Below are 23,397 nucleotides of genomic sequence, written 5' to 3'. Positions count from 1 at the left end.
ATTTCATTTTATTTTTCTCTGGAAACCCTCTGGGACCTCTTCATAGAACCCTTGGGATCCCTAGACCTGTTATTGATAACCGTAGCTCAAACTTTTACAATAGTTTCTGTCCTGTGGACTAACATGGGCAAAAATGTGAATAAACAAGTAAGTAATTCATCTGTGAGACCCATGTAAGCTCTTCTTCCTCTTTGAATCTGCTGAAAAACACGTTTGTACGTTCACTTTAGCTTTGCACTCAATCTGTTCCACTGATTCACTCCACATATTCAAATACAGGAGGTTAGGTAGATTAGATTAGATTAGCCTTTATTGCTCGCACAAAAGGTACATTCACTCGTTACAGCAACAAGGAGTCAGGCAGAGACAAATGTGGACAGAAAAAGCAATAAAGTACAAAACAAATACAAGATAGAAATAGAAATTAAAATATAAGAAGATATTACCGAGACATTATCGGGATATGTATGTAGTGAACGTATCAGAACTAAGAGGCATGAAAAGGTGCATGATAAGACAGAGCAAACATAAATAGAATTAATAAAACACAGCCTATGTGATTTGAAATAGATGAATTGTTTAGTCCCGCTTCTGTTTGAACAATGCCACTAAAATTCAATTCAATTATGGGTTATTGTTTAAAAATGTGGGGGTCCAAAACAAAGCTGACCCTGCTCCTGATATAAATCTAAAAAGGCTTGTTCTACGGTAATAAAATCAACAATTCATACATTCAGGTGATTATAGAAAAATATTTGATCTCAATTTTCTGCCAAGTTCAGTGGATCTTTAAATACTTTCATCATGCAAAAAACATACAATGGCTCTTTTTAATGACACACACACACACACACACACATAGTGCTGTGTATGTAAAGACATCACACCTGACATGAACAGATAGATTTATACATTATATATCATACAAATATATTATAGAAATGCTTTTGTGTGTAGATGTGTCTTTTTGTATGTGTATGTTTTGTCACTGTGCTACATTTCTGTCATTTTCCTCTAATAATGACCAGTGAATAAGCCTGAAATGAGAATTTTGATCAAACTGTGTCAACAAACATTTATTCTGAAACACAAAGAGATGTAAATGCATCACTGTATTTTCTTATTTATTTAAACAATATTATTTTGAAATTGTATTTCATCATGTCTTTGAGCTTGTGTTAATTTTCCTGACAAGGAATCTCCTATTCAGATTTTCCTTGATATCCTTGGTTTTGAAACAGTATATAATGGGGTTGATAGCGGCAGGTAACAGGCTGTACAGCATGACAACGATAATGCGAACCGGAACGCTGAACCTGAATCCAACAATGTTCGCCATGTACACAAAGCACCTTGGCATGTAATAGATGAAGGTGATGAGGAGCTGCGGCGTGCAGGTGGACAGAGTCTTCATACGACCCTCAGAGTTGGAAATACGAATAACAGCCACGATGATGATAAAGTAAGAGGACACGATGAAGCCCAGAGGCACCAACAGAAAGAACATGGCCCCAACGAACGCAACAACCTCAACTTCTCTCACATTCTCACACCCAAGTCGTGCGATTGCGATGTGGTCACAGTAGCATTGAAGAATAATATTGGAATTGCAAAAAGGCAACGTCAGAGCATCCACAACTATACCCACCATCCATGATAATGGCAGAATCCACGATACTCCGCACAGCACAGAGACTGTGGTGTTGGTGAAAACCGCCGTGTAACGCAGCGGAGCGCAAACGGCAATGGAGCGATCGAGCGCCATCACCATCAGGATGAACGAATGAGTCGCTCCGAGAAAGTGGACGAAATACATTTGCACGAAGCAGCCGTAAAACGAAATCACGCTGTCGTCGAACCAGTATTTCGAAATGATCTTCGGAAGAGTCGCCGTCCCGAACGCTAAGTCTGTCATAGCGAGGTGGCAGAAGATCAGATACGTGGGTTTGTGAAGAGAACTTTCACATTTGACAAACACTAAAATAAAAATGTTTCCTCCCACTATCACCAAGTAGAGAATGAAAAGCACGACTGACACGGGTATATAGTAGTCTGGTGAAAGCCCGGGAAATCCAACAATGAAGAAATCCTTTATCCTGGTTACATTAGTGAACATCGTGTTCTTTGAATCTACAACAACAAATTCAACGAGAAAAAAGGGAAGCAGTCGTTAGTCACCAAGCAGTCGTTGGTCACATAAGTCACCACAGATTCAACCCCTCTGCCTTGTCTTGTTTCATATAAAACATATCAGTGATCTTCCTTCACGAGTGTCCGCTAACATCTCACCTGAGATGAACTCCACGCTAACACTGTACTTTATACAAACAAGCAGTTCCTAAAGGGCTGAAACCCCAAAGGAGATCCTCTGTGACGGGTGACGTGTGGAGTACAAACAGCCCTACAGTGTGAAAAAGTTTATTCAGTCTTTGTTATGTATAAGTAAGTTTTACTAAAGTTGGGAAAAGGGCACTGTCTGTCACAACGTGTGCGTTTGTTTCCAGACCAACGGTCCTGGTGAACTCTGAGACATGTGCAGACATCCATGTCTTCAGACCAGGTCCAATAGCCCATGTTATTGTATTTTATACAAGTGAGATAAGTAGTTCCATTTTTCAGATTCTAAGAAAAAATCCCTAACAGAACGATAGTGCTCCAGCTAGCGTAGCTTGCGTTTTCAGCTCGGCCCCTAACCTACTAACAACATATGTACACACGTTTTGCTTTTCACGCAACGTTGTGATCGTGCTGTAAAGTTTATACATGAGGCAATGTAACGCGAGCCATCATAGATAGAGAGAAAATAATAATTTAATTAGCATTTTAGCCATAATAAGATGGGCCAGGTCAGCATTTATGTTTGTGATAGCCTGGCAGATGCTAAATTATATTATTGTATGAATAAAAAACACACTCTCAGTGATTACTTGTCATGAATTACGAACGTGGGATCACGTTTGCATGTCTACTGTAACACTTACATTGTTTTGTTTCCAGGAATGTTTTTCCAATAAATGTAGAATAGCGTTACCCATACTCATAGTTACATACTGCCAGTGAAAGCAATGCAGACCTCTCAGGCTCTAACCAGGGTTTAAAAAAAATATTTGTGGAGACATTATTTGAAGGTTGAAATACTACATTTTATTGCTTTAAGCGGCCAGCTCAATATTTAATGTATTTAAAATAAGGCGGAGCGTCACTTTATGAGATACCGTCAATTTTTAAATTGAAATTTTAATTATTATGAATTCATTTATTTTCACTTTTAATAGTAATGTAAATATGTTTTGAATGTACTTTTAAAAACTCCCAGGTCAGTGATAGAACACAAATCAGGGTTTAGGAACAGCATCAGCATTGGAACGGTCACCCCTCCCCCGCACTGTAAAACCCTGTCGTCATTTACACCTTTTGTTAAAATCTCTAATCTCTAAAATCTCTCTCTAAATAAAGTGGAGCGAGGATGTTCATGGCTTTAGAAGCAAAGAGTAAAATCTTGAAATCAATTCTCAAATGAACAGCAGTTCTCCCCCGCGTCCTTCTCCAAATTTTAAACTGTGCTCCCCTTATTTATTTTTTTATTTGTTCATTTATTTTCCTTTTCTGATGAGTAGGAAAGGAAGAAAGAAAGAAAGAGTCTGGGGTTTAAAAACCTGGCTATTGTGATTTGGCACCATACCAATAACATTGATCAACTTTTGTTTTATTTGATTTTGACATTTACATTTTTCTCTTTCCGATATCAGATCCAGTGATTTTGACCAATGTGTGTAAAGTGTATATGAACTGTTCACTTGGAGTGCTATTATTTTGTCGTGTGTTGCTTTTATTGAGTCTGTGAAGGAATTATTATTATGTGTAATAGTGTTATTGACTTGAATTCAGTGTATTTATCTAATCACACCATTTTTTGGATTTAATTTACTTATTAAGGCTTAAGATACTTAAAATAATTTGACTTGTTTCAAGGTATTTTTTTCTTATAATTTCTTATTAATTTTCCGGGAATAGTGGTTATATTTTCTTGTTTTTTAGAGACATTTTTTGCAGTAAAATTTCCCCACAGGGACAATAAAAGCACATTGTTTGGTACCTTTCAGCCTTTCATTTCAAACACAACACAACACTGAACTTGAGAGCAGCAGCAGAAATAAAACACCATATTGTTGCAGACATAAAGAAAATGAGGAATTTTACTTCACAATTGGATATACAACTATCAACTGATATAAGTATCAGTTGTAGTAAGATCAGTGGACATAAATACTTATATTCATATCATACAAATGCAATGCACACAACTCGCATGGAATACAATCTTCACACATTTAATCCCATTTCTTGCAAATAAACTCAGCCTTTTCAGACTGACACTTTGATCTCGACTCTAACTTTAGTTGCTCTCAGCTTCTTCATCAACATCTGCTTGATGTCCTGAGTCTTGAAACAGTAGATGAGTGGATTAACGGCGGGAGGCAAAAGACTGTACAACAATATCAGTAAAATGCGAACGTCCAAACTGAAGGAGAAGCCGACAGTGTTGGCGACGTACACGAAACATCTGGGCAGGTAAAATAGACACGTGATGAATATCTGCGGGCTACACGTGGACAAGGTCTTCTTGCGTCCGGCGGCGTTGGTCATTTTCACGATGATGACTATGATGGACATGTAAGAACACAAGATAAACGCCAGAGGAACCAAGAGACAGAACATGGCCATGCAGAGAGTCGTGACCTGAACGATTCTCACGTTCTCGCCGCACGCCTGGCTCGTGATGGAGATGTGGTCGCAGTAACACTGAGCGATGACATTGGATTTGCAGTAATTCAAAGGCAGCGCTTGGAGGATAATGGTGATGAGCAGAGGCAGAGGGATGAACCAGGCGAAGCCGCAGAGCACCGAGATGCTGTTGTTCGTGACGAGGACGGGATAACGCATCGGTACGCATATCGCGATGAATCGATCCAGAGCCATCACCAGCAGGATGAACGAGGTCACGGATCCCAAATAGTGGACGAAGAACATCTGCAGTAAACAGCCGTGAAACGGAACGACGCCGTCGCCAAACCAGTATTTGGAAATGATCTTTGGGAGAGTCACGGTGCCGAACGTCAGGTCGTTCAGCGCCAGGTGACAAAACACCAGATATGTCGGTTTTTGGAGCGACTTCTCACACGAAACAAAGGCCAAAATGAAAATGTTCCCCATTGCGATGGACAGGTAGACGACAAAGAGCAGAGCGGACACGGGTCCATAATACTGAGGTGAAAGTCCAGGGAATCCCAGGATGAAGAAGCTCCTCATCCTCGTCACGTTAGTGTCGATCATTTTCACCTCCAAGACACAGAAGGACCTGTAGATCATAAATGCTCCAAATTGATATATCAATATACCATTTTATCAACAACGTTATAATGCAATACATAATACCATAATTAGGAAAAGTATAACAATTAATACAATTAAAACATGACACTAAAGGTAACTACATATGACATACATTCACCGTTCTCTCTACCTTGTGTGAATCTATCAGAACCAAACCTTCAAAATAAAAGCAAAGATATAAAACTCTCAACATAAATGTTATTTTCCAACATTTATTCCATGGCTCTATAAGAGAGATAGATGTGATTAGATTTTCTGACTTTTCCATGTAAGTCAGAGTCTTACCTCTCAGATCGGACACCAGACACTTAGAGACGTGCATCATGCTCGTGTGACACCTAATATCTGTTCTCCACATGGTCTGACCGTGATTATACCCAAAAGGATCTTATTCTCCAATGATTCTCAGCAGCAGCAGTGCCCACTATGCACACCCTGTGGTATCAGCGTCACTTACATCATGAAAACTAAACTTCTATTCAACAAAACTTCTGCTTTAAAAGTGAAACGATGTGAAATAGTATTAAAGAATATTTCAATCACTGAAAATCACATTGAGAGTGGTTGCTAATTACATTTGTCAGAGTATTTTTTTTTTCTTTGTTACTTTTAAGAGTGATATAGTACAGTTTTAAAGCTATGTTTCCTAAGCTTTAAGTAGAAAAAAAACCTAAAGAAGTGCCCCACACTAGAGGGTAACTGACCAAATTTCTCTTGCGATCTGGTCCTTCCGACAATCGTATGTCTTCCGATTTTAGGCTGATTTGTACAGATTATCTTGCCAAATTATGCCGTAGTGTAGGGGTTATTCCATTGGAATTGGGGCCAGTTCATGAAACTGAGATGAATAAATGACATACAGTATCTCTAGTCATATATCAGTTTAGAATGTATTTCCTTTAAGTGACAAACAACTCCAATCCCAAGCCCTTGAAATGCCTTCTGATATTATACTCCTTACACATGGTGAGGTACTCGTGATAAACGCCTGTTCCTCCGAGTCAATTTTTTTTTAAATTTAAGGTGGAGAGAGAGAGATTTTGTCTCTGTTTTGTTGTATTTTAGTGAGAGCGGTCACAGCGCAGTCCTAGAGCGTGAATGGGCGACTTTGATTAGTCATGTGGTCCTTCAAAATATATGTCCGGCCAAAACAGATACTACATTTTTGACCTGCTTTGCCACCATGGCTTAATGGGCGCATCCCGCTACAGAGAATGTGCAATTATTAGCCATAGTCCTGCGTATGAGATCACCCATATGTCATAACAACACTACACTCCAAGGGTCCACCAATTGAATAGCCCGACTGTAGCGTGAGGGGTTAACAGAGACCATTTTAACGTCATCGGGTGCATCAGAATCTTCCTGATTTCCCGATGACCAATGAGAGCGAGTCGTTCTTCACATACTTTAGTTTAGAGCCATAACTTGTGCAATTCAAGCTCATTCCGTCTTCTCAGCCATGACTTCATTCACAGATGTTTGTGTTTTTAGCACAAAACATCGCGCACACAACAGCTATTAATTGACGCCAGCAAAAGACTGTTTTTATTCTTAAGTCACGTTAAATCCCGCGAGTTTCTGTACAATCCCAAATCCCTGCATTGAAAATTGGTGACAAAGGTCGTTGTGTCTTTGGTCTCCCACGTTCTTTTTAACATCAAGTCAAATTTGACATTTGGTACACGGTGTCATCTTTTTTTGTTTGGTGGCTTTATAACTGTTTTTGCTACTTTAGTTGTTAGTTGTTTTGTTGTTTTTGCCCTGTACTACTTCACTGAGTTATGTTTTACTTATCTGTCTTTTACTGACGTGTTCCTTGTCCCGACTGCATCCAGGAAACCTAGCGCTGTGAGCTGCAGACACAGACAGGCAGTCATTTTACATGTTGTGTTGAGTGCTTCATCAACCTCACCTACTCAGTCGTGACGTAAAATGTGTATGGGAATGTCACCACAGACACGAGAACCAAAAAACTGCTATACGGAGAAACACAGAGTTGTGTGTCGTCCCTGGATTAATCAGCATTGTGTGAACTCATTTTATAATAGAATAGAAGGGTTTTGCTGTTCCTGGAAGGCAATTTGGTTTGCAAAATTAATCCATTCACAAATTGACAGCATGAAATAAATATTATACATAAAACCCTTACAAAATATTGGCACTATATTGATATTGGCTAATATATGAAATGCATTATTGGATGACATGATAATGACTAAAACAGTAGACTAGATAAGCTGCTCCTTTGCTTGTGTCCTCTACAACTATTATTTTGCTTATCTTATTTATTTTGCAGAGTGAATAAAATGTATATCTACACCTACTGCTTCATGATTTTGCAAAACATTATGTTAATTTCAGTACAGAATAGACCAAAGGCATGGATAAATGTGTATAGTGGTGTCACTTATTGTTATTGTCTCAAACACTTTGGTTTCAAAGGGTAATGTGTGTGAAAGTGGCCGACTTCATCAAGGTTTGAATTTAACACACAATTATTTACATGTAAAAGTTACAAACTCCAGCATTCAAAGAGAATGTAGAAAACACAAAGAGAGATGGAATATCTCTGTTTGTACACACACTTTACACAAAATTTACCTCCATCTATTCTCTCTTTCTTTCATGTTCAAATACACACAAATGCAACAAAATATGAAAATACAATATCTGATATATGTGAGACCAAAGCCTGGGATGTTAGTGGTTTAACTTATCTGATGCTATCATGGTAAATTTGTGATAAAACAGGATTTAAACTAATACAACTTTTCACAGAAAGTAAGAATGCAGTGTGTGTCAGTTTATATCGTTTTCTTGTCTTCGAAAAGTTGATTTAATTAAAAAAGAGCCTCAGAGAACAGAGTCAAAATGACATTTATTGACATAAAAAAAACACTAATTCACAAAATCTTTATACATTCACAAAAAGAAAATGTGTCACAATTTTATCTTCAATTTCATCCCAATCAAAAATAATTCAACGGACATTTACACACTTTTAACCTTTAATTTAAGAAAAAGTCCAATTGATAACGAGCCTCTTTTTGGAGACACTAACACAAATAAATCACGACATTGCAGATAAAAGAAAGAGAAAAATTAAACATATGAGTAATTTCAATTCATAACGAGATACAGAAGTACCCGCTGTAGTATAAGTACAGCGGGTGCAGACCAGTAAACACATATCCATGGTAATATTACAGTAATACAAGGTTATTTTCAAAGTAACAGTCAGTTAAATGCTTGTGGTAATGTCACATGAAAATTGATTATTACTATATAATTGTGTTTAAATGTTATATCATAAAAACACATTTCCCATCATTATTACCTGTGATTACTATGAAATGTAATGGGTTTACAGATCAGATAACAGACAAGTTGTAGCAAGGTTTGGAAGCAGACAGCACGACACTATGATATAAAATAAGATTTTCAAAATGAAAAGTACAAAATAACAAAAACAAGTGTTTGAAAATATCAAAATGTAATAAAAGAAAAGAATATTAACCCTAATGTATACATCATTACAAAAGTATTATCACTCTATGACCAAATTGATGTCAGAAGAAAAATCTCACTGTTTGGTTCATTGTGTGCTTTTTAAATTGACATCAATAAGACAATTTTATCTCGATTCCAATTTTCCTTCTATTCAACCTCTTCATCAACATCTGCTTGATGTCCTGAGTCTTGAAACAGTAGATGAGTGGATTAACGGCGGGAGGCAAAAGACTGTACAACAATATCAGTAGAATGCGAACGTCCAAACTGAAGGAGAAGCCGACGGTGTTGGCGACGTACACGAAACATCTGGGCAGGTAAAACAGACATGTGATGAATATCTGTGGGCTACACGTGGACAAGGTCTTCTTGCGTCCTGCGCCGTTGGTCATTTTCAAAATGACCACAAGAATGGAAATGTAGGAAAACAAGATGAAAGCGAGAGGCACCAAGAGACAGAACATGGCGACGCACAGCGACGTGATGGCGACGATTCTCACGTCCTCACCGCACGCTTGGCTCGTGATGGAGATGTGGTCGCAGTAACACTGAGCGATGACGTTGGATTTACAGAACGGCAGCGTGAGGACGTGGAGGACGACGGCCACCATCAGAGGCAGAGGGATGAACCAGGCGAAGCCGCAGAGCGCCGAGATGATGTTGTTCGTCACGAGGACGGGATAGCGCAGCGGGACGCATATCGCGATGAATCGATCCAGAGCCATCACCAGCAGGATGAAGGAGGTCACGGATCCTAAATAGTGGACGAAGAACATCTGCACGAAACAGCCATAAAACGGAACAACACCGTCGCCAAACCAGTATTTGGAAATGATCTTTGGGAGAGTCACGGTGCCGAACGTCAGGTCGTTCAGCGCCAGGTGACAAAACACCAGATATGTCGGTTTTTGGAGCGACTTCTCACACGAAACAAAGGCCAAAATGAAAATGTTCCCTACTGCGATGAACAGGTACACGACAAAGAGCAGAGCGGACACGGGTCCATAATACTGAGGTGAAAGTCCAGGGAATCCCAGGATGAAGAAGCTCCTCATCCTCGTCACATTCGTGAGGATCATCATTTGAAGAAGAATTAGGAAGAACAAACATGAAATAACAACCTGCATGAAGAGAGAACAAGTCTGAATTATTCAACTTAAATGAGACAATCGATAATAAACAATTCAAAATAAAACCCCACAGGTCTAATGACTGAATTAGACTCTTACTTTTGAAGAGCTCAGTCTCCAAATGTCCTTGTGACGCCTGCAGGTCAGGTCACATCAGCCTTTTATCAAGTCTGGTCTTTAAAGGTAGGGTTGGAGTCCTGGAAAAACAGTTTATATTTAGACCTCCCTCCGAAGCTCCGCCTCTAGAGCACATGCAACGAACACGGATTCACGATGCACGGCGCAGCATCTGTACTTTTTTGGATACTTGTTCAAGTGACAACGTGATGCCAAAAACTCACAATACTCACAATATCACAAAGACAGGGCCACAGGCTTGGTGCAGTGGTTAGCGCTAAATTGGACATTCTGAGAGTGAGAGTGAATGGTTGTTTGTCTCTATGTGTGGCCCTGTGATGGACTAGCGAACTCTCCATGGTGTGACCCCGCCTATCGCCCTATGTTAGCTAAGATTGGCACATAACCAACCGCGACCTCCTGACAAAGTGGTAGAAAATGGATGGATGGATCACAAAGACATAAAGTTAACCTACCTGTCCAGTAGAAACAGAGCCACCATGGCATCACTCAGTTGCCGCCACTGATCGAACACAGCACCGACGTTCACTCTGGTCTTTTCTTGGCAGTAACTTTCCCAAAAAGACGTCTTTCGTTTGTGACAAACACCTGTTGTTGGCAGCTTTTCTGCTGCAATATCCATGACACATAACGTTGTTGCTACTGTCTCGTTGGATTTAGCAAGCTAGCATTTGCTCTGGCGTTGTCTTCTGAGCATGTGTGAGTATTGCACAAAGAGAAGAGTGGTGAGTGAGAGTGAATGGTTGTTTGTCTCTATGTGTGGCCCTGTGATGGACTAGCGAACTCTCCATGGTGTGACCCCGCCTATCGCCCTATGTTAGCTAAGATTGGCACATAACCCACCGTGACCTCCTGACAAAGTGGTAGAAAATGGATGGATGGATCACAAAGACATAAAGTTAACCTACCTGTCCAGTAGAAACGTCTAAAAAGACGTCTTTCACACATGTTGTTGGCAGCTTTTCTGCTGCAATATCCATGACACATAACATTGTTGCTACTGTCTCGTTGGATTTAGCAAGCTAGCATTTGCTCTGGCGTTGTCTTCTGAGCATGTGTGAGTAGTGCACAAAGAGAAGAGTGGTACGCGCATGGGGGATTATTTTGTTGGGGATGTTCAATATGATTGAAGGTGGTTTTACAGGCCTGTCCGTTTCGACCGCTGACATTCATTAATTGGTTACAACTGTGGTGTGAAGATGATTTTAATCAATACAGAAAATAATCTTGCACCCTACGTTTAATAAATCCTCAAAGGATTACGACACAAAAACAGTAAAGTCAAGTTTAGAAAGAAAAAAATTCAGCAATTAGCCTAAAGCTACAATAGGCAATTCTCTTTTTTTAACCCAGAATTAGCCTTTTATATTCATATCAGGTGTGCTTTACTGTATGGAGGCGCCAATTTTGGACCACTGTGTTTTTACAGTCGCTCACCATAGACAAACTTAACACCTTTTTAGTTTTGGTGCTAAATTAAGGCGACATATTTTCAACAACATGCTTGGAAAGGAAAGAGTGAGGTGAGGCAAAACAACGCTGATGCACTTTAGACACTGAAATAATGGTTTGTCCGTGTTTTCACTGCCAAACTGAAATTGCTCAATCACTAAGTGCAGAGATTTTTGGTGAAATCCGTCTAATTCTGCCAATTTTCTCTCATATCGTTATTCTCTTATTTTACTTTCATACTAAGGCTTATTTTAAGAATAAGTAAAACAAGAATAAACTTTAATGTTGTCGCCAATCAATACGTCTTTATTGAAAAGAAGGTTTAGTCTGAACAGAGTACTGAGGTTTGGTTATTCATGCCGAGTCTCTAAGTGTGGAAACTATTTTCATAACTAAGACTTTGAATGTTTGCATCGCAGCCAGAAAACCTCAGGGACAATAAAATACACACTCATATTTATTATTGTTTGACTCACTTGAACACAACAGAACAACACAATATCAACCGCACACCAACTTTTTACATTTTACTTTATTTTTCTCTGCACAACTGAATTGAAATTACATGTCCAGAAAAGTTGGGAACAATACAGTAAAATCATTCAAATTGTAATTTCTTTATTTCTTTGTATGCAGTTGTATTGTTATTATATTATGAGGGTATTCATATGCACGGCAAGAAATAAAGACACACTTTCCCTATATAAAATAAAATATATTATTGCTTGATTTACTTTTAAAAAAGAAAGAAACCTCTTTTTCATATCTTTTTATCTCTTATATTTTTGTAAAAAAGTTGTTTCTTTCATAGTCATATTTACTTTAAAAGCAAAGTAAATACTGCCGACCTGTCCAGGGTGTGACCCAGCCATTCGCCCTATGTCAGCTGGGATTTGCACCAGCAGCCCTGCAGCCCTGCAACCCTCATGTGGAGGATAAAGCGGTAGACAATGGATGGATGTAAATGAGTAAAAACATAAGAATAAGAAAAAGAAAAACATGATCAGCCACAAACTGCAGAAACCTGTGTTTTCTGTGAAATGCTCCTTTTGTTCAAGTGTCTCCACAGACTTTCTCTCATATCTTGCGCCCTAAGACAGTAGATGAGAGGGTTGACCATCGGGGGACAAAGACTGTACAACATGATTATCACGAGTCGCATGTCGACGCTAAATCTGAGGCCAACGTTGCTGGCCAAGTAAAAGAAGCACCTGGGTAAATAATACAGAGAGATGATGATGAGCTGAGTGCTGCACGTGGACAGAGTTTTCATGCGACCGCTCGAATCCGCGATCTTCAGCACGGCGGCGATGATGGAGCTGTACGAGAACACGATGAAGGCCAGCGGCCCGAGAAGATAAATCATCGCCATGGTAAAGGCGGGGAAGCCGTACGGTGCTCTGTCGGTGCACGCCAGCAACGTGATGCCGATGTGATCGCAGTAGCAGTGATTGATGACGTTGGATGCACAGTAAGGCAGAGGATACGCTCGGATAACCACCATTAAAGGACCCGCGTTTGCAATGATCCACGCCGTGACGCTGAGAATGTGGACAGTGGACATTTTCAGGGCATTTGAGTATGTGAGAGGGTGGCAGATGGCTAAGTATCTGTCCAAAGCCATGAGGAAGAGAATCAACGAATTCACCGAGCCCAGATAGTGGACAAAGTACATTTGAATGAAACAGGCCATGAATGAAATGCTCCCCAAGCCGAACCAGTACTTACTGATGATCTTTGGCAATGTGGTGGTGCTGAACAAAGCGTCACACATGCAGAGATTCAGAATGATGTAGTACATGGGTTTGTGGAGGCGACGGTCGGCTGCAAACAGGAAAATGATGGTGGCGTTGCCGACCAACGTTAGGAAATAAACCAGGAACAAAAGTGCAGAGACAAGGCCGCGGTACTGTGGTTGGAGACCGGGGAATCCTGTCAGGAAGAATTCAGTCACACCGCTGTGGTTTCCTTCTGACATGGTGGAGCGGGAACGTCCTAGACAACACAGTAATCAAAGTAGACTATCACTACAGCCAGTTAATGCCTTTAATAATAACTTTAACCTGATCACAATTCAAATCTTAGTCCTAAATTAACCAGTTCCTCAGAAATGAGGATGTTCTGCCTCATCAGGATCAGGTTTTGGTCTCCTTGATGGCTTGCAAGGTCAGGTTTTTGGCCAGCAAAGGTCCTAAAGAGGTAACAAATACGTAAGTACACACACATATTTCAACTCATATATACATCGATTCAGAATATATAGATTGATTATTGCTCATATATATGATTGACTGTAAAAGTCTTTATGTTGTCAACCATTTTAGAGCATTTAAACAATGTATTTTATTATATCCTGTATCATGTAAACTAAATCTATAATATGAGCCCTTTATTTATGATATAATATGAAACCTTTACTGTCTGAAAAGAGAAATTGGAATAAGGAAAAAGGAATCATTTACCATTCAGTGACTCCATGAAACTCACCTTTGAAAATACATAATACATGTATACAAATACAATGTCTTTTTTTGTATTATTCTTGTTTTTTTAAACAAATAAATCTGTAAAAAATAAATGTCTACATACGTTTCTCAAAGCCTGTCGCAAGACATTCTACTATCTCCCGTCCGTATTCTACTTTTTAAGAAGTCTGTCAGCATGACTCCATATGATGTCCGACTGGAATCCATCCCATTTTTTTCTTTTTATTCTCTGAGGATCACTGTCTCCACGAGACATTTTTAAACATTAAATTCTAAAAAGTCAAGTCAAAGTTTTGTCTATTACTGTTTATTTAACACATTATTTTTCTTTTTCTCTTTTCTCTTTAGTTTTGTACCCACATCTTGTGCGTTTGCTGACTTAAGCCCATGGTAACTATGGGGGAAATTATTGTTATTATTAGGCTGAAATATAAGATAAGTAATTACATTATGCAATTTTTCTCTTTTTTTACCCAGTGCAGAACTTCAGGGTTTTCACTGCCAAACCGAAATTGCTCGATCACTAAGTGCAGAGATTTTTGGTGAAATGCTGCTTTTGTTGTCATTATTCTCTTATTTTACTTTCATACTAAGGCTTTTTTTAAGAATAAGAAAAACAAGAATAAACTTTAATGTTGTCGCCAATCAATACGTCTTTAGGGAAAAGAAGGTGCAGTCTGAACAGAGTACTGAGGTTTGGTTATTCATACCGAGTGTCTAAGTGTGGAAACTATTTTCATAACTAAGACTTTGAATGTTTGCATCGCAGCCAGAAAACCTGAACACAACAGAACAACACAATATCCACCACACACCAACTTTTTACATTTTACTTTATTTTTTTCTGCACAACTGAATTGAAATTACAAACCCCAGGTCCAGAAAAGTTTGGAAAAATACAGTAAAACATTACATTACATGTCATTTAGCAGACGCTTTTATCCAAAGCGACTTACAATAAGTGCATTTAAACATTTGGGTACAAATAAGAGCTAGAAGTAAGTAAGAGAACTTTCAAATTGTAATCATAATATATGTAATCTATAATATAATTGTAAGCAAGAGTTTAGCTATAAGGGGGAGGTGTAGTAGTAGTAGGACTACTAGTCTCAGGAGGCTTAGCTCCCACAATGCAATGTGTGTAACATTGTGCTTCCGGCTAAACAGTAAACAGAGTGACTAAAAAGCAACTCACTGGTGTCCCGTGTTATTATTATACATGGTGTCAGAAGTGGTGAACTGTAAGTCTCCTTGGTAGTTTCAGAACAGTGTTAGCTGGTGACCAAGGACGTTTTGTGCAGTTTTAACCGGAACTGGCCACTACGAAGACGACAGTAGAGCTCCGAACAGCATACGGGCTAGAGGCTAGCTCGTTAGCACCGGCACATCGCAGAGTGAGTCGGGAGAGACGGCGCGCCGGAGGACTGGAATTCCGGACGTGAAAGATCGTGGGAATCAACACAGATGGCGACAGCTGTACAGTTAACACCCCCAGAACCGTTCGACTTTTCAAGGGACAGAATAGTGGTTGGAATAAGAGACAAAAGATTGTCTGAACAACTACAAATGGACTCTGACCTGACACTGGCTAAGGCAATACAAAAAGTCAGACAAAGTGAAACAGTAAATAGACAGCAGACTATACTTCACGATCACATAAGGAGTGACATCAAAGCGAACATGGATGCCATCGACACCAAGAAAAAAGAGAGGAAACAGAAATGGCAACAGAAGCCAAATAACCAGACACAGAAAGACTGTGGCAGGTGTGGCCGAAAACAAAAAAATTCTTGGAAAGATTGCCCAGCGAAAGATGTAGATTGTAGAAAATGCAAGAAAAAGGGACATTTTCTGCAGTATGTCGCACAGGGGATGCAGTGCGTCTGCGTGAAGTCACAGAAATTCAGGGCGTCACAGACACTGACGATTATTACTTCCTAGGTGACATAGAAACTGACGCATCAGAACCATGGATGGAAAAAATCTGGCTAAATGGGGAGAATGTTAAGTTTAAACTCGACAGTGGGGCAGATGTAACATCAATACCTGAGAGAATGTACAAGCCAGAGAGAGATGGGAAAACTGCAGGAGCCCAAAAAGAGACTGGTAGGGCCAGGTAAATACCCACTTAAGGTAAAAGGCTGCTTCAAAGCAGACATGGCAGCGAAAGGACACACCACCTCTCAATACATCTACATAGTGGCAGGACTAAACCATACACTTCTAGATAGACCGGCTCTAATAGCTTTAAAGCTTGTAGAGAGAGTAGATGCAGTTATGGAAACAGAGGAAGACTTTAGAGCAGACTATCCAGATGTTTTCCAAGGACTAGGCAAATTAAAAGAGCCTTACCACATAGTGCTTGACCAAGGTGCCACACTAGTGGCTCTCTCCGCACCCAGAAGGGTCCGCTTGCCCCTCAAAGAAGCAGTGCAGGAAGAGTTGACTAGAATGGAAGACATGCAAGGATTTCTAAGGTCAAGCAGCCAACAGAATGGTGTTCTGGTATGGCCGTTATCCCGAAACCAGGAAAGAAACCACCGAGGATCTGTGTGGACCTCACTCCCCTGAATGTGGTCGTGAAAAGAGAACCTCACATGCTCCCAGCTGTAGACCAAACTCTGGCAATGACTAAAAATGCCAAGATTTTCACCAAACTTGACGCCCAATTTGGATGTTGGATTCAACCAACTCCCTTTTGGTATTGCATCCACTCCGGAACATTTCCAGAGGAGAATGTCTCAGATGTTGGAGGGTTGCGATTGAGTGCTCTGTCATGTGGACAATGTCCTCGTGTATGGCAGGGACAGGCAGGAGCACAACCAGAGGTTGCATCGTGTGCTTAAGAAAATACAGCAGGAGGGTCTCACGCTGAATGAGAAATGTGAATTTGCATGAGAAGAAGTCATGTTTGTGGCCACAAAGTTTCCGCAAAAGGCATCGAGCCTGATCCGAATAAAGTCAAGGCTATCCAGCAATTGCCGCAGCCCACATGTCTAGAAGACGTGCGGCGTCTCATGGGCATGGCAAATTACCTTGCTAAATTCCTGCCTCAGCTAGCTACAATAACCATGCCACTGAAAGAACTGCAGAAAGAGAGGAACAAATGGATATGGGCAGAGCCATAGGAAAAAGCCTTTCAGAGAGTGAAATAGATATTCCAACACCGCTGAGACAAAGGTTGCTGCAGATGTATTCGGCCCATATAGGACAAATGGTGGAAAGGTGTGAACTATGTCAGACACACAGAACACAGCTCACAGAACCACTGATGCCCACTCCCCTTCCAGAACGCCCGTGGCAAAAAGTGGGCATGGATCTTTTCGAGTGGTCCAAGAAGGATTACCTGTTGGTCATAGACTATTTTTCGAGGTACATTGAGATAGCGGAGCTCAAAAGCACTTTGGCTGAAGTGAAAGAGCTATTAAAGAGGTCTTCGCCACACATGGGACTGCAGAAGTTGTCATATCAGACAACAGGCCTCAGTTTTCATCAGCAGTGTTCAAAGACTTTGCAAAGGTGAACCGTTTCTTGCATACCACCAGCAGCCCCCGTTACCCTCAAGCGAATGGAGAGGCAGAGCGCGCTGTACAGACTGTCAAGGATTTGTGTAAAAAAGATAGTGATTACAGCAGAGCACTGCTGGCTTATAGGTCCACCCCACTGGTGCACGGGTTCTCACCAGCTCAGCTGTTGATGGGAAAAAATGTGCGTACATCTCTACCCCAATCAACAACCAAGCTGGATCCTAAGTGGCCAGACCTAAGTGGCCAGACCTTGAGCGGTGTCTCAGGTTGCAGGCCTGTAGGCAGGCCTGCAACCTGAGACACCGCTCAAGACCTCTCCCAGAACTGACTGCTGGTCAAGCGGTCTGGATTACCACTGAGAGAACCACAGGAGCAGTCATTGGATCAGCCAATACACCAAGGTCTTATATGGTAGAGACCAACAGGGGTCTCCTCAGGAGAAACAGAAGTCACCTCCGACCTATAGGGACTGTTACGAGAGCTGGTCGGGTGACAAAGCCACCTGATAAACTGGACTTGTGAATTAGTTGGACAATGACAGGTTATGGTCCCAGTAAAGAATAAAAGTGATTTGGGATGTTAAAGTTCATAAGTCTTGAGTTAAAACTTTGCTAAGGATAAAATGTTCTTAAAATCATACTGGGTTTCAGTTTTATTTCATAAGAAATTGCACAAATGTTTATTTGAATGAAGCAAGAGTTTAGCTATAAGGGGGAGGTGTAGTAGTAGTAGGACTACCAGTCTCAGGAGGCTTAGCTCCCACAATGCAATGTGTGTAACATTGTGCTTCCGGCTAAACAATAAACAGAGTGACTAAAAAGCAACTCACTGGTGTCCCATGTTATTATTATACAATAGCCTTTATTCCTTTGTATGCAGTTGTATTTTTATTATATTATGAGGGCATTCATAAACACAGCAAGAAATAAAGACGCACTTTCCCTATATACAATAAAATAATTTTTTTGCTTGCTTTACTTTAAAAAAAGAGAAAGAAACCTCTTTTTCATATCCTTTAATCTTTTTATATTTTTGTAAAAAAGTTGTTTCTTTCACAGTCATATTTACTTCAAAAACAGTAAATACTGGCGATCTGTCCAGGGTGTGACCCATCCATTCGCCCTATGTCAGCTGGGATTTGCACCAGCAGCCCTGCAGCCCTGCAACCCTCATGTGGAGGATAAAGTGGTAGACAATGGATGGATGTAAATGAGTAAATACATAAGAATAAGAAAAAGAAAAACATGATCAGCCACAAACTGCGGAACTTAGCTTTTTGTGAAATGTCCCTTTTGTTTCTCTTTCTGTCATATATTTAGCTGTTATAATATTTTCATAAAAACTCTTTGAACGTTTGGACACATTCACATTTCCAAAAAAAAATAAGAACAAGGAAAACTTGCTCAACTACAAACTGCAGAAACCTGTGTTTTCTGTGAAATGCTCCTTTTGTTCAACTGTCTCCAAAGACTTTCTTTCATATCTTGCGCCCTCAGACAGTAGATGAGAGGGTTGACCATCGGGGGACAAAGACTGTACAACATGATTATCACAACTCGCACATCGACGCTAAATCTGAGGCCAACGTTGCTGGCCAAGTAAACGAAACACCTGGGTAAATAATACAGAGAGATGATGATGAGCTGAGTGCTGCACGTGGACAGAGTTTTCATGCGACCGCTCGAATCCGCGATCTTCAGCACGGCGGCGATGATGGAGCTGTACGAGAACACGATGAAGGCCAGCGGCCCGAGAAGAAAAATCATCGCCATGATAAAGGCGGGGAAGCCGTACGGTGCTCGGTCGGTGCACGCCAGCACCGTGATGCCGATGTGATCGCAGTAGCAGTGATTGATGACATTGGATGCACAGTAAGGCAGAGGATACGCTCGGATAACCATCATTAAAGGACCCGCGTTTGAAATGATCCACGCCGTGACGCTGAGAATGTGGACAGTGGACATTTTCAGGGCATTTGAGTATGTGAGAGGGTGGCAGATGGCTAAGTATCTGTCCAAAGCCATGAGGAAGAGAATCAACGAATTCACCGAGCTCAGATAGTGGACAAAGTACATTTGAATGAAACAGGCCAGGAATGAAATGCTCCCCGAGCCAAACCAGTACTTACTGATGATCTTTGGCAACGTGGTGGTGCTGAACAAAGCGTCACACATGCAGAGATTCAGAATGATGTAGTACATGGGTTTGTGGAGGCGACGGTCGGCTGCAAACAGGAAAATGATGGTGGCGTTGCCGACCAACGATAGGAAATAAACCAGGAACAAAAGTGCAGAGACAAGGCCGCGGTACTGTGGATGGAGACCGGGGAATCCTGTCAGGAGGAATTCAGTAACACCGCTGTGGTTTCCTTCTGACATGGTGGAGCTGTAATGTCCTGGACAACACAGTAATCAATGTAGACTATCACTACAACCAGTTAAAGCCTTTAATAGTAACTTTAACCTGATCACAATTCAAATCTTAGTCCTAAATTAACCAGTTACTCAGAAATGAGGATATTCTGCCTCATCAGGATCAGGTTTTGGTCTCCTTGATGGCTTGCAAGGTCATGTTTTTTGCCAGAAAACGTCCTAAAGATTAAACAAATACGTAAGTACACACACATATTTCAACTCATATATACATCGATTCAGAATATAAAGATTGATTATTGCTCATATATATGTTGTCAACCATTTTAGAGAATTTAAACAATGTCTTTTATTATACCTTGTATCATGTAACTAAATCTATAATATGAGCCCTTTATTTATGATATAATATGAAACCTTTACTGTCTGAAAAGAGAAGTTGGAATAAGGAAAAAGGAATAATTTACCATTCACTGACTCCATGAAACTCACCTTTGAAAATACATAATACATGTATAAAAATACAAATGTCTAAAATGATCTTTTGTATGAATTTTGTTTTGTATTATTCTTGTTTTTTTTAAACAAATGTGTAAAAAAAAATGTACACATACGTTTCTCAAAGCTTGTCGCAACATATTCTACTATCTCCCGTCCGTGTTCTACTTTTTATGAAGTCTGTCAGCATGACTCGATATGATGCCCGACTGGAATCCATCCCATTTTTTTCTTTTTATTCTCTGAGGATCACTGTCGATCTACTGTCTCCACGAGACATTTTAAACATTAAAATTCTAAAAAGTCAAGTCAAAGTTTTGTCTATCACTGTTTGTTTAACACATTATTTTTCTTCTCTTCTTTTCTCTATATTTTTTTCTTTTTCTTTTTAGTTTTGTCCCCACATCTTGTGCGTTTGATGTGTTATCCCGGAGGACTCCTGAGGCAGTTGCAAGGTATCGACGGGCCGAAGGGCGGCAGCCTCTGCTCTGGCAGACGCAAAGCAGTGGGTATGGGAGAAGTTCAGAGAGGACATGGAGAATGACTATCGGTCGGCACCAAGGTGTTTCTGGAAAACCATTCTGGGCCTCAGGAGGGGAAAGTGGGGCACCATCCAAGCTGTGTCCAGTAAGGATGGGACACTGTTGACCTCGACTGAGGAAGTAACGTCGAACCTCGGATCAGGAGGAACAATGCGGATTCTGTCCTGGTCGTGGAACAACGGACCGGCTCTTTTCTCTTGCAGGGATCCTGGAGGGGGCCTGGGAGTACGCCCATCTGGTCTACATGTGTTTTGTGGACCTGGAGAAGGCATTTCATCGGGTTCCCAGGGAGATACTGTGGGAGGTGCTGCGGGAGTATGGGGTGAGGGGGGCACTACTTAGGACCATCCAATCCCTATACGCCCAAATATGAGCTGTGTCCGGGTTCTCGGCACTAAATCAGGCCTGTTTCCTGTGGGTGTTGGCCTTCGCCAGGGCTGAGCTTTATCACCAATCCTGTTTGTGATTTTCATGGATAGGATATCGAGGCGTAGTAGTGGGGGAGAGGGGTTGTGGTTTGGCGGGCTTGAGATCTCATCGCTGCTTTTTGCAGATGATGTGGTCCTCATGGCTTCGTCGGCCTGTGACCTTCATCGCTCACTGGATCGGTTCATGGCCGAGTGTGAAGCGGTCGGGATGAGGATCAGCACCTCTAAGTCTGAGGCCATGGCTCTTAGCAGGAAACCGGTGGATTGCCTTCTCAGAGTAGGGAATGACTCCTTGCCCCTGGTGAAGGAGTTCAAGTATCTCGGGGTCTTGTTCATGAGTGAGGGGACGAGGGAGCGGGAGATGGGCCGGAGTATCAGAGCAGCTGGTGCGGTACTGCAACTGCTTTACCGCACGGTTGTGACGAAAAGGGAGCTGAGCCGGCAGGCAAAGCTCTCGATCTACCGGTCAATCTTTGACCAAAAGAACGAGATCGCGGGTACAAGCGCCCAAAATGGGATTCCTCAGGAGAGTGGCTGGCTTTTCCCTTAGCGATAGGGTGAGAAGCTCGATCATCCGGGGGGAGCTCGGAGTAGAACCGCTGCTCCTTCACGTTGAAAGGAGCCAGTTGAGGTGGTTCAGGCATCTAGTGAGGATGCCTCCTGGGCGCCTCTCAAGGGAGGTGTATCAGGCACGTCCAGCTGGGAGGAGGCCTCGAGGTAGACCTAGGACAAGGTGGAGAGATTACATCTCCACTCTGGCCTGGGAACGCCTAGGGATCCCTCAATCGGAGCTGGTCAATGTGGCTCGGGAAAAGGAAGTTTGGGGTCCCTTGCTGAAACTGTTCCCCCCCTGACCCAGCCCCGGATATGATGATGATGATGATGATGATGAAGAAAATCAGAGCCGTTTGAAGGAATTTGGGGGCCCCAAGCAAAATGGACATGGAGGCTTCATAACCGGGGTAATGATGCAGATACACACAAAAATGTAGCGTTAATTGGCACTTCCGGGCTATGGGATCTTTAACAGACACCATTTTAACGTCATCTGGTGCATCAGAATCTTCCCGATTTCCTGATTAGGGGCAAGAGCAGAACACCGCAATAACCAATGAGAGCGAGACGTTCTTTACGTACTTTTGTTTAGAACCATAACTTGTACAATTCAAGTTGATTCCGTCTTCTCAGCCATGACTTCATTCACAGATTTTTGTGTTTTTAGCACAAAACATCGCACACACAACAGCTATTAATTGATGCCAGCAAAAGACTGTTTTAATTCTTAAGTCACGTTAAATCCCGCGAGTTTCAGTACGATCCCAAATCCCTGCATTGAAAATTGGTGACAAAGGTCGTTGTGTCTTTGGTCTCCAACGTTCTTTTTAAAATTAAGTCAGATTTGACATTTGGTACACAGAGTCATCTTTTTTTGTTTCGTTTTTAGTAATTACGAAAGATTACGAAAGATTACATTATGCAATTTTTCTCTTTTTTTACCCAGTGCAGAACTTCAGGGTTTTCACTGCCAAACCAAAATTGCTCAATCACTATGTGCAGAGATTTTTGGTGAAATGCTGCTTTTGTTGTCGTTGCTTCTGACGACTTTCTCTCATATCGCTATTCTCTTATTTTACTTTCATACTAAGGCTTTTTTTAAGAATAAGGAAAACAAGGATAAACTTTAATGTTGTCGCCAATCAATACGTCTTTAGGGAAAAGAAGGTTCAGTCTGAACAGAGTACTGAGGTTTGGTTACTCATGCCGAGTCTCTAAGTGTGGAAACTATTTTCATAACTAAGACTTTTAATGTTAACAATAAAGCGAAAAAGTTCCTCCCATAAATTTGTCAGTCAAAAGAAATACAGTCCTAAAACCATGAAACATATTCAGTATGTTTTTGTCCAAGAAACAATTTCC

General features: G+C 41.0%; 5 protein-coding genes across 6 annotated transcripts; all 5 read right to left on the bottom strand.

Moving 5' to 3' along the window:
• Positions 1-290: 290 nt before the first annotated feature.
• On the bottom strand, positions 291-2,276 carry LOC122773019 (olfactory receptor 52E8-like). The gene has a single exon (XM_044031385.1). It carries the CDS (start codon positions 2,114-2,116, stop codon positions 1,160-1,162), a length of 957 nt encoding a protein of 318 aa, XP_043887320.1. The 5' UTR covers positions 2,117-2,276; the 3' UTR covers positions 291-1,159.
• A 1,902-nt stretch (positions 2,277-4,178) lies between these two features.
• LOC122773150 (olfactory receptor 2AT4-like) lies at positions 4,179-5,726 on the bottom strand. Its single transcript, XM_044031567.1, has 2 exons — positions 5,680-5,726; positions 4,179-5,359 (listed from the first exon to the last, which is right to left on the bottom strand). The coding sequence occupies exon 2, from the start codon at positions 5,332-5,334 to the stop codon at positions 4,366-4,368; it is 969 nt and encodes a 322-aa protein (XP_043887502.1). The 5' UTR covers positions 5,335-5,359; positions 5,680-5,726; the 3' UTR covers positions 4,179-4,365.
• A 2,642-nt stretch (positions 5,727-8,368) lies between these two features.
• On the bottom strand, positions 8,369-10,200 carry LOC122773151 (olfactory receptor 2AT4-like). Of its 2 annotated transcripts, none has more exons than XM_044031568.1 (2): positions 10,137-10,200; positions 8,369-10,028 (listed from the first exon to the last, which is right to left on the bottom strand). In XM_044031568.1, the coding sequence occupies exon 2, from the start codon at positions 9,987-9,989 to the stop codon at positions 9,018-9,020; it is 972 nt and encodes a 323-aa protein (XP_043887503.1). In that variant the 5' UTR covers positions 9,990-10,028; positions 10,137-10,200; the 3' UTR covers positions 8,369-9,017. The 2 variants fall into 2 exon arrangements, with proteins under 2 accessions (XP_043887503.1, XP_043887504.1); XM_044031569.1 differs by having other exon boundaries at positions 8,369-9,993; positions 10,137-10,196.
• Positions 10,201-12,619: 2,419 nt separating this feature from the next.
• On the bottom strand, positions 12,620-13,725 carry LOC122773129 (olfactory receptor 2AT4-like). The gene has a single exon (XM_044031537.1). The coding sequence runs from the start codon at positions 13,603-13,605 to the stop codon at positions 12,631-12,633; it is 975 nt and encodes a 324-aa protein (XP_043887472.1). The 5' UTR covers positions 13,606-13,725; the 3' UTR covers positions 12,620-12,630.
• A 5,115-nt stretch (positions 13,726-18,840) lies between these two features.
• LOC122773130 (olfactory receptor 2AT4-like) lies at positions 18,841-20,563 on the bottom strand. The gene has a single exon (XM_044031538.1). The coding sequence runs from the start codon at positions 20,016-20,018 to the stop codon at positions 19,044-19,046; it is 975 nt and encodes a 324-aa protein (XP_043887473.1). The 5' UTR covers positions 20,019-20,563; the 3' UTR covers positions 18,841-19,043.
• Positions 20,564-23,397: the final 2,834 nt, after the last annotated feature.

The sequence above is a fragment of the Solea senegalensis genome, linkage group LG8 (assembly GCF_019176455.1).
Source record: "Solea senegalensis isolate Sse05_10M linkage group LG8, IFAPA_SoseM_1, whole genome shotgun sequence".
NCBI lineage: Eukaryota > Metazoa > Chordata > Actinopteri > Pleuronectiformes > Soleidae > Solea > Solea senegalensis.
This window is presented reverse-complemented; position numbering and strand designations above follow the sequence as displayed.